We start from the raw sequence: 13,790 nt of genomic DNA on the forward strand, positions 1-13,790 counted from the left end.
ACTTTGCCATTCAGCAGTACATTTACTGTTATGAACCAGTAAGTGACTTTTAATCACTGGATTTGTATAACATGCAGATTTGTGTAACTTTCCAAGTACATTGTACGTATGAAAGACATTTAACAATTAAACCAAAAGTGTTTCCAGAGATTTCCAGTACACACTGAATATATTTGACGGCTTCTCTGTGCTTATGTTACCTTGGTCGTGCTGAGATAATTTGGAAAGCAGAGCAAGGAAAAAGCACTGAATAATTTGCCAGCTATTTCACATCTAAAAGAGAAATTGAAAACAGAAAGCTGAAAAATTCCTCCTGCTGGTACCACATGTCAGAAACCCTGCCCTGTGTCTGCTGAACAGTGCTGAATGTTTGTCATGAGGAAAAGACAATTGTGTTCTGCTGGCTGCTGACTCCCAAGTGCTAAATTTCTGCTGTTACCAGGAATGGCAGAAGGGGCTGTCACAGAGTGACAGAGCAAACTGCAGTGTCCTTCATGCAGGGCTCCCTCCAGGCCCTGGAGGTGGCTGAGCCAGTCACTCTGGTGGCCTTGGGCAGCTGCTGCTCCTCTGCCAAGGCACAGGGATGCTTCTCCACAGGATGCTCAGGCTTGTCACTCATGTGCTTTTGACTTCCCTCTGCTTGACCCCTGAGACACTTTTAGCCCCGTAGTCTCTTTGTTATTTCCCTTTGGCAGTTGCTTTCCATCTTACAGCTCATGTTCATTCCTTTCTATTTCTTCCTCTTTTTCTCTTTTGCCTTCCCTATTCCTTTTGCTTTCTGCCAAACCATATGCACTGCTCTCTCCTTTTCTGGTTATTTTTCCCAAGGGCTGAATCACAGCAGCTCTATTTGAGTGGCCATTTGTATAGCCCAGAGTCATCTCCCAGAGTGTGGAGTGCTAAGCTGAGGAATGTGACCTTCCTTGGTTTCCTCTGCAGTCAGCTGGAAGATATGGGAACCTCCAGAAGGTGACTCAGGTTTTGAGGCTGTCATGAGACCTTGTGGAAGACTGATGTCCTCTCATGAGCTGCCAGTAAGGCAGACAAATATCCTAACTTCCAGGCTTTGAACTGGGGACCCAATTTTATTTAGTACAAATCCTGCTTTTGCAGAGTTTTGGCACATGTCAGATGGATGAGAAGCACAAATCAGGGGATCTTCCCTCTAACCAACATTGCCCTCCCAGGTGCCAGACTCCTGCCCACAGCCTGGCAGTGGGACAAGTGAGGACAAGTGGCATCTGCAGCACAGCAGCTGACAGCCTTGCAACAACCTTCCCCCACCCCAGAGTCCCATCGCTGCTATAGACAAAGCATTTGCTCCAACTTCAAAAAGCCAAGCAAGCACTTTGCTCCTGTTCCTTTTTTTGCTCTAAAATAAGTATCATGCAAGGAATAAGGAAATAAAAGTGAAAGGGGAAGCGAAAGTTCCATTCTCACACAGCCATTTAAAAGCAGGCCTCCACACAGTTTCCACGGCTTTCATTTCACCAGGAGAATGTTTCCCAGGATCTAACTTCAACATTTTGAGTGGAGCCACATTTGGCCTTTTCCACATCAAATCACAAAGGAGCCATGAACTGCAAATGCAGCCTTATCTCCATCCAGACATTTGTTCCCAAAGAGAATTTTCCAGTTCCCTGTGATCAGACCAAGAAAATATGAGTGACATTGTAACAACTCTCCCAGAGCGTGCTCTGTTGTATTCTGAGTTTGCTGACAAGCTGTTAAATGGTAAGGGTTGGTTTTCTCTGCAGAAATCTGGTCCTATGATCTGCCTGTGAGATTTTTTCACTGGCTTCCCTAGGATTTCAACTCCAGTGCAATTGCAACTTGCTGATCCAAGAATGAAAAAAAAATTGTGGAAGTGATTTTCTCCCTCCCCTTCCCTGTGCATCTCTGCCCTGCCTTCCCTTATAAGCATTTGTGGGCCCAGGAGGGATGACTGCTTCCTTCATGGATGTCCCTAGTCCCAGGGCAGGCTCAGCAGGACACTCTTTCCCCCACTTTATCCTTCTCCACAGATCACTGGGGCAGGTAAAACTGGGTCCTCACCAACCTGTTCTTAGGCCCAGATAGCTGTTTGGAGCATGCTTTGTTTATTTTTATTACTGACATAATAAAAAAATGAGGTGATGGACAATTCCTTGGCCTGGTGTCTGACCAAGGTGCTGCTACAGCTCACTCCCTGCCCACTGTGTGTGCAGCTGACCTGGTGCCTTTGATAATCAAATTTTCATTAGTCTGCTAAGCAAAACACTGGCATTGAGCCACAGGCAAGTTGTAAAGCTGGCTGAATAATTGGAATAATAATTCACTCATATTGAATGTGGTCCATTTAAAGGTGGTGTTTATTTCCTGAATGGAAATTAATATCTTCTAAGGATTTGGTTTAGATTACTTCACTGCATGGTCTACTTCAGCCTTATAATTTTGCCACTGATACGTAAAGTGAGTTCATAAATAGAGCAGCAGAGCCTTGGCTGTGCTCAGAGATAGTGCTGTGCACTAATGTAAATTATAAATGTAGAGCTAGAAAATGTAACAAGCCTGGCTGGCAAACTTCCCTGTATTATCTCACAATAATTGTTTCCAGCCAGCAGTGATTTTTTTCTATAGCAGAAGACAGATTATTTATATTATATATTTAGCCTAGAACTGTAATAACATCCTCTGGCAAAAGTATCTGATGGTGTCTGAAATGGAATCAGCTTTCCTCTTTTCAGGCATTAATAATTGAAACATTTGCGTCACCTCATGGCATTTCCTGAACTGGAGAATAAAATGATGATGACTTTTTAATTCATAGGGTTTACTTCTTAAAAAGTAGACAACCAGAATTTCCTAATTTGTATGTGTGGTTTGTATCACTAACCAGAGAAATATTTCCTTTTGCAATTCTGATCAGGCAGAGACAACAGTACCACCAGCAGGACTGGCTGCTGGCTTAGCAGTCAGGAAAATACCTGTGAACAGGCCAGGCCTGTGAAGGTCACAGAAGAGAGTAGGTTTTTTCCTGTTTCCTCAGAAATGCCTGGATGCCTGCTACATTGCCCATTGGCACATACTCAGGCAAACCCTACAGAAGTGAGGATGTGGGCTTTCAATCCCAAGATGGCAATCCTTCTTTAGTACCCCTTGGATTTCTGGCATGCAAGGGGACACGTTTTACGTATTAGAATTTTCAATGCTGTGAATTTCAGTTCAATACATTATTTAAGTGATTCTTCACTTACAAGGCATGTTGGTATGAAAATGGGAGAAAATGGCCTTCCCCTCATTGTGACCCACTCAATCCACACATGAGAAGGGATGTATACAATGGCCATTCTAAGATGACATGTTAAAGAAGTAAGGTTTATTTAAATGAATGCTACAGCCAAATAATGACAACTTCAAATCCAAATCACATGTGATGTGAAAAAAACTCCTACTATAATAATGACAGCTCAATTGAAAGCAATTCCATATCCAGATGCAAAAAAAATTAATGCAGGAATGTTTGTTTACTTAGTGGCTGTAGTGTAGCGTTTAAACCCCAGTTTGTGACAAGCAGTAGATACTGAACAGTGTGAGAAATAAATTTGCGGAAATTTGGGATTTGGGGTGATTAATTCAGTAAAAAGGACAGTTGATGAGAAAAATATGTTTATTCTGCTTTTTAAATTACCAGTGTTCCTGCTTTTGTTTCTCACAGTTTTGTTCTTAGTTGATCTACTGACATGTAATTATGGCTGGTTCACACTACTGTGAGTAAAATTCATTTTTAAAGCCTGCAGAACAGCAGTATGAATCCTCATCTCGTCTGCTAGTGATCAGGTGTCTCTAGGGAAACTTAGTTCTTTTCTTCAGCTAAATTAAATTTATGGGAAGTTATTCAGTCAAAATAAACATTGAAAGGCTTAACTCTTTTGAATTGTATACCACTGGATTAGGACTTCAAAAATTTTGAGTTATCCATAATATGTGATTATTAATTCCATAAATATTTTTAATTGAGTGATAATGAACTATCAGCTTTACTCTTGTTTTGAGGCCTACCCTGACACCAGTTGAGTCACTGTCTTTGGAACAGGATCAGAAAATGATGTCAGGAAAGCCAAAGAGCTGCTCTGCCACAGTTGTATATGAATAATGAAACAGGTGATTCTGGAAAGTGAAATGTATTCACCTGTAACAAGAATCACAATAAAGCCTCATCTTTTTCTTTCAGATTGACATGAGTTTGTTTTAAAAAGCTGGGGTTTTTTTGCTTTTTTTTTTGTTTGTTTTTTTGACAAAATCCTGGTTTAGCTGAAGTTTCTAGGAGTGCTGTGGTTTAATAACTGAGTCTGGGACTTTTACCTTTCACATTAGGCACCTGTATTTATTTTATTTCTCTATCTATTAGGAAGATTACCTTTATGCTAATCACATCACAAAGTGTATTCCAGAGGTATTGTAAGTACCCACAGAATTAACTAAAGCACAAATTTAGAACAACTCATTTTGGATAGAGTGTGATGGTAAACTAAACAAAACACTGATTAAAGCCATGCAAAAAAAAAATTTTGCTTCAGTTCTGTGGATGATCTAAAAATACATATATTTAAAAGTTCTTTTCATATTAACCCAAAATACCCTGGATTTTACTGTTTTTTGATGGAAAACAATCATTTGGTGATGAACTTCATCATTGAAAGTGAAAGGAGTTCTCTTGTCATTGGACAATTGGGTGCTTTGCCTCACTGCGCTCTGCCAGCCCGTGCTGCTGCTCTGCACCGGCCACTCCTTCCCACCCTCCCACCTCACTGCAGCTGTCCCAGTCCATGCTGCAGCCATCCTTCAAAAGGTGCCCTGCAAATGGTTCTTAAAGGGAAGGAGAGAGGATGAGAGAATAGCTGGAAAACAAATCCATATTAGAACATTAGCGTGATGTTTTTTACTCTTCTGATCCATGATAGATGCCACAGTGCCACATGTGAGCCTAGCTTAAAAAGATCAAGATGTCTTGATGCTAAAGAGATAAAAATAAATACGTATAACATGTCTGGGATTTCTTCATTTTTATGCCAGGCAAAACTTTTTTTTTTTTTAATTTGATTTGAATTTGCAAGTAGAGCTGGCTTCCCTTCAGCAGCATGTTTTGATGAATACGTTATTTACTACTGAAACAGAAAAGACCTCTGGTGAAGCAGTGATGGGGCAGAGAGGGAAGAACAAAGATGAATGCAAGAAGAAGAAGAAAGGCAGAGTTTGCAGCTGTGAGACGAAGCAGAGGTCGCAAGGGACAGAGCTACAGGAAATCTGCTCTTTATGGCAGCAGGTGCAGGGGGGAGCTCTCATAGCCTGATGCCAATTGGAAGTGAAGGTACCACACAAAGCAGCAGCTATGTGGAGATAATGAGAAGCTGAGAGGCCAAGACAAGCAGTGGAAAACGGGTCAGTTTGGAGCTTGCACGAGGGCTCAGGAAGCTGTTTGGGAAGGAAAGAGGCAGCAGCTCTGCCTTCAGTACAGAGAGGGTTTGTTAAAATTTGGTGTGATTTCTGATGCAGCATGCAATGCTGTAGCTTCACAGTTGCTTTTAAGTGGAGAAAAGTTTTTAGTGGGGAGAAAAAAGTTCCTAGTTCATTGTTGAGCCAATGAAACTCTCCTGCCAGCACAAAGCAGGCAGTAGCATGGGGAAAGGGAAGGCAGGCACAACTGGAGAAGTAGTGGAGGGAGCAGACAGGACAATTTCTTTTGGCAGCTGTGCCTGTATGTGCCATTATAATGAAAAATGGAAATTAGAAAATAGCAAAATTCTCCAGCTCCCTCTGCCTAATTTAAACTAGAAGACAGTATTATAGTATCCACTGTTAGGTATGCTCAACTGTGTCATTTCTTACACATCCATCTCAATCTAAACACTTAACTACTGCCCTAAAGTGCATTAGGGCAAACTAGAGTGGGGTAGATTTCTCTACATCTCTGGATGTCTCACTATGTCATTTGAATCAGGCTTAGGGTTATGGTTATAATTAGGTTAGGACACAGCATTAAAACCCAAGGATACTATTCTTCTCTACTAGCATTTGCTTCAGAAGGGTATCTGCACATTTTTCTCCAGTTATGCTGAAAGTCTTCAGTAAAAACTATCTGCCATTCCCCTGCAACTCCTTTCCAATGGTCTGGCAGTTTAATGATCATGGCTGTCAAAAAGCAGCTCCTTTCTGGATAAAGGAACAGAATGTCATGTTCTGTGTACACACTCACACATATTCACACATACTCCTGCTTGTCATCTGAGGTAATGAATTACAGTTTGCTGAGTATTCTATTGGGGTGGGACTTTTTTGTTAAATATACACACTAATGTGATACACATGAGGTAAGGCAAGCTCACCTGAAGCAGAAGGGGTGAGGTTTGGAATAAAGTTTAACTTTAAAACTTTTGGAATTAACCTTAAACTTTAAAATCTCCCAGTAGCTTCAGAACAAATGCAAAGAACTCACTAGCAGGGTTTTTTTCCTGAGTACATCTCATGCCCTGCTTCTTTTAAATATTTGTTTTGAGACTATGTACCTTTTGGTAGCTTTGTATTGACCGGTGCCTCTTGAAACCCTCCTGTTCACCATATAAGCAGCTGAAACACATCTGCTGCTGATACTGAGTTACTTGAGGTAGCATGAACCAGAGCTGGATGCAAAGAACTGCAGAAGGACCTTGTGAGGTTGAATAACTGGGCAATCAAACCACAGATGAAATTCACTGTGTGAATTGAATCAGCACCTACCAGGAAAAAAAATTCCTAGCCTCTCATATGAGATGAAAAGCTCTGAAATGATCACAGCCACTGAGAAGGAAACAATGGCACGAGTTACATATCAGAAAACATCAGTTAAGTGTGTGGCTGCACTCAATCAAATGTTACAGACCATTTGCAAAGGAACACAGAACAGGAAACATGAAGATGCCACTGCAGGAATCCATAGCAAACATGAACACTTAGTTCCTTCATCTCAGAATGCAGTAACAGAAGAAAAATAGAGAGGGGCTGTGTACTAGGTCAGTTTGATTAGTTTAGCACTGCACAGTTTGGAAAATGAACTACATTATGAGTTAACACACGAAATCATCAGAGGCACAGACACATTGGGAAAAATATGTTTTTTCAAGCACAAAAATCCAGGAGCTCACAAAGGTAGGGAGCCATAGCCAGGCTCAGAGCTAGAGCTGGTGCCTTGTACAGCAGGTGAGACCTGGGCAGCCCCTCACCTGTGGATGCTGTGTGGGCCAAAAGCTGAAGCAGGCTCAAGGTGGGGCTGGGTAAGCCCTTGGAGAGCCTGAAAACCACGGCAGGCTGCTGACTCACCAAACCTCACTGAGCTGAGAAACCCCCTGAGCACACGTGGTCAGAGGAGGGTGGCACAGTCCAAAAGTGAAGTGTTGTGGCTGCTGCCTTGTTCCTGCTCTTGCTGAGAGAGCTGCCCTGGCTTTGAGCTGGGGGCAAGGCTGTGCTAGATGGGCCCTTTGTCTGCACCCATAGAGCTGCCCTTTTACAACCAATTTCTTTCTGATTGATGGGAGCCAGCACTGACATCACTTGAATCAGATGCACTGTGGCAAAGCTGAAGGAAGAAGAAGGATGTGTGGCTATTTTTGGCATGTGAGGCACAGCTGCTTGCTGTCTTCTCTCTCAAGTCAGGAAGGGCACAGACTGGAGCGGGAGGTCAAAACTCTCTTAGCATGTCCTGTATTTCTTAGTAAATGGACTGAAACCAGAGAAAATCAGTAATATGACAGTTGTTAGATAAACCCAGGCTTTTTTTAGCAACTTTTCTGAATGTGCTGAAAACTTCCTTGTGCACAGGATGGTGTATTTAACTTACAATTGCATTTCCTGCATGTGAGAAGGAAAGAGCATTCTTGAAAACTAGGATGGATGGAGGCCATCTGGAAAACACTGATTTCATGTACATGATTAATATATTGGATATGATGATTTATGAGTCAAGCAGGTTTAACTTTAGTAAAGTTAATAAAAGCTGTAGTCAGTGGGCACTCATAAGCTTATAGAAAAGCTTGTAATTATGAATAACAATAGAAATAAAACTGTCACTAGAGAAATACTAGGGATAGCAAAAATGATGTATGTGTTAGCTAGGGAGGAGAAGATACACTGGAAATGGTGGAGGACTAAAATTACCTAAAAACAGGAAAGGGGATTTTAGCAGAAATTCATGTTGTTCCAATGATATGTAACTCGTTCACTACTTCCCATGGGCAGGCAGGCATTCAGTCATCCCCAGGAAAGCAAGGATCCATCATGCATAACAGTGAATTTGGAAGAAAAATGCCATAAATTTGAACATCCCTTCCTCCTCTTCCTTCCCCCAACCGTTACTGTTGGGCATGACATCATGTGGACATATGGTTTGGAATATCCCTTGGGTTGTTTAGGTCAGGCTGTCCCAGCTGTGTCCCTTCCCAGCTTCTTGTACACCCCAGCCTGCTCACTGGCAGGGCAGTTCAAGAAGCAGTGTAAGCACTGCCCTGCTAAAACATCCCTGATTCTGGTCACAAACCCAAAACAGAGTCCTAAATAAGCTACTATGAAGAAAATTGCCTCTATGCCAACAAAACCCCATACATATATATAAAAGATAGTACCTTTCAACAAAATGAAAAAACTCTGTGACATAAAGATACCCAGAGCCATACAAAAGCAATGAAAACACATACATAAAATTCACAGTATCACAGAATATTCTGAGTTGGAAGGGATCCACAAGGATCATCAAGTCCAGCTCCTGGCCCTGCACAGGACAGTCCTGAGAATCACACCATGTGCCTCAGAGTGTTGTCCAAATGCTTCTTGAACTCTGTCAAGCTGGTACCGTGACCACTTCCCTGGTGAGCCTGTTCCAGTGCCCTCTGAGTGAAGAATTTTTTCCTAATATTTGGCCTAAACCTCCCTGACACAACTTCAGGCCATTCCCTCAGGTCCTGTCACTGGTCACCACAGAGAAGAGATCAGTGCCTGCCCCTCATCTACCCCTCACAAGGAAGGTGTAACTGCAATGAGGTCTCCTCTCAGTCTCCTCCAGGCTGAACAAAGTGTCCTCAGCCGCTCCTCAACACCTTCCCCTCAAAGACCTTCATCATCTTCATTGCCCTCCTCTGGACACTCTCTAAGTCCTTTATATCATTCTTTTATTGTAGTGCCCAGCATTCACACAAGACTCAACGTGAGGCTGCCCCAGTGCAGAGCAGAGGGGACAATCCCCTCCCTTGCCTGGCTGGTGATGCTGTGCCTGATGCCCCCCAGGACAGGGTTGGCCCTGCTGGCTGCCAGGACACTGCTGGCTCATGTTCAACTTGCCACTGACCAGGACCCCCAGGTCCCTTTCCATGGTGCTGCTTTCCAGCATCTCATTCCCCAGTCTGTCCATACATCCAGGGTTGCTCCATTCCAGGTGCAGAGTCCAGCACTTTCCCTGGTTGAACTTCATATGGCTGATGATTGCCCCTCTGATGTGTCAAGGTCTCTCTGCAGGGCTTCCCGGCCTTCCAGGGACTTGACAGCTCCTCCCAATTTTGTATCATCTGCAAACTTTTTAAGTATCTCTTTAAGTCCTGCTTCCAAGATGTTTAAGGCTACTTGAAGCCAATGAATACCATAATAGCTGTACATGTCTTGCTAAGTTTAGTGAGTATCTGACATGCAAAGCAGTGCCAGAGTAGGGTTTCACAGTCACATGATGGCTCTGAGACCAAGCAATGCAGGTTTTATGGCTAAACCTGAAAATAAATTGTTTTCCAAGAGTATGTTTGGTATATATATTTGTTGTTATGCTGGGACCTGTGTGGTGGAGGCCATATATCTCCATATATCTGTAGATGTCACATAGGTTGTGTCCTTCACCAGGGGTGAACAACCCAAGGTATGGGTTAGGGGCTGAGCTCATGGAAAGCAACTCTGTGCAGAAGGACCTGAAGGTCCTGGTGGACAACAAGCTGTCCGTGAGCCATGCCCACACACACAAGAAGACTGATGGAATCCTGGGATGCATTAGGAAGAGCATTGCCAGCAGGTCAAGGGAGGGAATCCTGCCCTTCTAAGGAACCCTGGAGTGTTATGTCCAGTTTTGGACTCCTCAGTACAAGAGAAACATGGAGCTTCTGGAGCAGGTCCAGCGGAGGGATACAGAGATGATTAAGGGACTGGAGCATCTCTGCTGTGAGGAGACGCTGAGGGAGCTGGACCTGTTCAGCCTCAAGAGAGACAATTGAGAGGGAACATTTTCCATGTTTTTAAGTATCTGAAGGAAGGGTCCCAAGAGGACAAGAGGCAATGGGCAGAAACCAATGCACAGGAAATTCACCTGATAACTTCTTTACTCTGCGAGCACAGGAACAGATTGTGCGAAGACGTTGTGGAGTCTCTCTCACTGGAGATACTCGAGAACCATCTGGACCCAATTCCCTGCCATGTGCTCTAAGATGACCCTGCTTGAGCAGAGAGCTCGGACCGCTGTGGTCCCTTCCAATCTGACCGATTCTGCGATTCCCTATTTCCTCTCCCGCCCAACTTAACGCTGCAGACCTGTGAGAACAGATCCCGCACACCCTGGGACCACTGCGCGGCCGGGAGCCCGGCGGGCCCGGGTTCCCTGGGGCTGGGCCGGCCGCACCGCACCGCACCGCACCGCACCGCCCTCCACAGCCGGAGCCGGAGCCGGAGCCAGGGCCGGTCCCGCCCGCCGCCCTCTCCTTCCCCGGGGCGGTGGAGCTGCCTGGAGCCCGCCCCCGGCGGGGAGTGGCCGGGCCAGGGCCGCTTTCCGCCGGTTGCGGCCCGGGGCCGGGGTCGGGCGGGATGTGGCGGCCGCAGCCCCAGCCCCGGCCGGGCGGGACCGACAGGCGGCGCCGCGGCGGGGACGCGGCGGGCCCAGGTGAGCGGGGCCGGGGCACCGCGGGTGGAACGGCGGGGAGGAGGCGAGGGGAGCCCGGCCGGAGAGCTTCGCAGGAGCCCCTGAACGTGCAGGGGGCTTGGGGCATCCCCGGCGGGGCCGAGGCCGGGGCCGGCAGCGCTGCTCCCCGCTGGAGGGGCCGGGCGGCTGCACTCGGCTGGATGCTGCCCTCGGGCTGGGACAGCGGCCGCTCTTGGGAGTCGCTTTCAGTAGGGGAGCATGTAGTTGTGTGGTGGTGTTTTTTTTGGGTTTTTTTTTTTTTTCCATTTCTTTTCAGTGAAGAAAACCCCCACTCGGATCTTTGATTTCACAGTCCGAAAGTTTTAAGATTTTTTTTTTTTAATTTTTTAAGCCCCTAGTGATGTTGACATTTCACAGTTAATGCAGTCTAAGAAAGGGTATAAGAAAAGGTCTTGCAACTTTGAGATAACGTAGCTATAATTTTTTAACTCAAAAAGTAAGATTTCACTTCAGCGCGTGTGAGCGCAGTTACAGTGATACAAAGCCATTAATGGTTTATTTAGTATGGTTTGTTTGTTTATTTTTTTAAATAACCAACTGCAAAGAGTAAGTTATGGTGCTCTTAGAAAACTTACCTATGTTATCTCTCTCGTCCGGGCTTAAGGAAGAAAAAGAAACCTGCCGTCTCAGCAGACACTCTGTGTGTATATGCTTTTATAAATAAATGAATCTTACAAGACCATGACCTCTAGTGTGGATGAACTGCTCTCCTTTTCTCAGAGCTGTGGCAATCAGCTGGTTGGAGCTAGGGCTGCTCTCCTTATCAACAGTGGTGCTGCCAAAAGGCTGGAGCCACGGGGAAATTCTGGAAAAAAACACTTCACCTTTCCCAGGACAACTGGGAAAGAAAGGTGTATTTCTCACTAGGTGCTGTCTTTTGGGTTGTTTGGGATACTGTGGTTCTCCCAGCTCCACGAGTCCACCAAGACTTTCTGCAAACACTTCAGTCGTCCTTGCCAACAGTTTAATAGAAAACGGCTCATTCCTGTTTTGGTAATCCATATTAATCTTTGTGTACACTGCTTGAGTGACTTCTTGCTATGCTTTTGACTTAATTATGCTTGCATTTTAAGAGTTCTGCAGTGAAGTGCTTTTATAATAAAGGCTTTCACAAAATATGCTGCAGAAGGTATAGCAGCAAGTGCTGCTACTAATTAGAAGTAATGAAGGTTTTCAAAGAAATGGGTGAAGTCCCCTGGGATGCATTATCTCTTGTTTTGTCTTTTCCTATTGGTTCATTTACTTGCTAATTTGGTATTGGCCTTACAGTAACTCCTGAAAATGAGAAAATTTCTACTTATTAAAATTTTTGTTAGTGTTTAAATACTAAAGTCTCTTTCATAATGTTGTATGTTCCCCCATCTCATTGCTGAAGTTGCAATTGTTGTGGTTCATTCTGGGAAAGCATTGACAGTGGTTTTCCAGTTGAAGCCCTATTCATGGGGCTTCTAGGCCCTTATGAAACTGCAAAGAAGGGGTGTTAAAAATAAATATTTGATTTAAAAGAAAAAAAAAGGCTGAGTTTAGAGATTTGTGGTTACTTAAAATTTTGGGATCATGGGAAATTGAAGGAAATGTACAAGAACCACCAAATGTGCAGTGTTTTGTAAACTTGAGATTAGGACCATATCCAATATGTCTTTTTTTCTTCCTTGTGCTTGATACTATCAGAGTTACCAGTTTTCTTTGTAGCTCTCTTTGAGATTGGGCACCAAAAATGACACGTTCTCATACATGACATTAAAGATTACAGTGCAACAGCATTCTAAACACAGTCAGAAGCAAGTATTGTATTGCCACTGGCTTCCTCCCTCTTTAAATTTAGATAAATCATCCTTTGTTCTCTTCATTAAAGTGAAGTCAAAACTTTGGGCCTAAGCTGCTTCTGGTGGAATTGTAGTGGGTTCATGTAAGAAAAGAGGATTTATTAGCATCAGGATAAATTAATTGTGATGAACAGGAGGACAGAAAGCACTGCAAACAATGTTTTGTACTGACAAAAGCGAAAACCCTAAAGGTTAATTCTGACTTTGTTCCCAAATTAGGCACACTTGGTTAAGCTTTTTTTGCTTGCTGTGGCTGGGGCCTTTGACAGCTACTGAACCAGCTGACCTTTCAAGTGTGATTTACTCGAGTGTGGGACACCTCACGGGCGCTCCTTGGGAGTTATGATTTTTTCTTTTCCCATTTCAGCCTTGTGTTTCTTTGAGCAAACCCCTCTTTCTAATTGAGCCGAGACCGGCTGTGACCTTTTCTGGTTTTGGCCATATTGCATATGAATGATTCCTGTGGAAGGGGTTTTTCTTACCTCCTTTGGAGTATTGGCCTCCAAGGTGAATGGGAAGGGACCTGCACAGTTGCCATAGTGATTTCCAAGTTCATCCTTAGCATCTTGTGTCTCTTTCCAGAAAGCAGCCCTTTCATGCCACATCACTTAGATTAGGATTGAGCCCAGGGTGTGTTGTAATACTATTCAATATTCTTGAAGGAAAACTGCTGCAAAACCCTTGTGTATTCGGAATGAATGCGCCCTTTGTAAACCAGCAGTCACACGAGGGAAAACTTGGCCCTCTGGCACTGAACAAAGGCTGCTGTTCCTATTTTAAGCATGGTAGTATCCTTTTTTGAAGGTGTTTCCTTAATTCTGTGTAGTGTTAACTATTTAACACACCATGTAACTTCCTTTTTTCTTCTTCTTTACCATATAGGTATGGATTCCATTAAGAGGTCACCTGAAAAATGCTTTCAGGGAGAAATATCAAGCCTGCAAGCTATTGATGCTGTGGAAGCTAGGATCCACTATGGATATACTTTGTTTGCTAAACATGAGTTTTCT

At 43.9% G+C, this 13,790-nt stretch overlaps 1 protein-coding gene across 2 annotated transcripts in view; it reads left to right on the forward strand.

Annotated features, from left to right (window-relative positions):
* Positions 1–10,823: 10,823 nt before the first annotated feature.
* DISC1 (DISC1 scaffold protein) overlaps positions 10,824–13,790 on the forward strand; it is a 190,305-nt gene continuing 187,338 nt past the window's right edge. For both annotated transcript variants that reach the window (XR_004979961.1, XM_054514371.1), the window contains exon 1: positions 10,824–10,915. Coding sequence is in view for 1 of the 2 variants with exons in the window: in XM_054514371.1 (XP_054370346.1) it covers positions 10,840–10,915 (76 nt within the window). In the remaining variant the exon portion in view is untranslated. The remainder of the gene's footprint in view (positions 10,916–13,790) is intronic.

This window comes from Molothrus ater, chromosome 3, assembly GCF_012460135.2.
Source record: "Molothrus ater isolate BHLD 08-10-18 breed brown headed cowbird chromosome 3, BPBGC_Mater_1.1, whole genome shotgun sequence".
Taxonomy (NCBI): Eukaryota; Metazoa; Chordata; class Aves; order Passeriformes; family Icteridae; genus Molothrus; species Molothrus ater.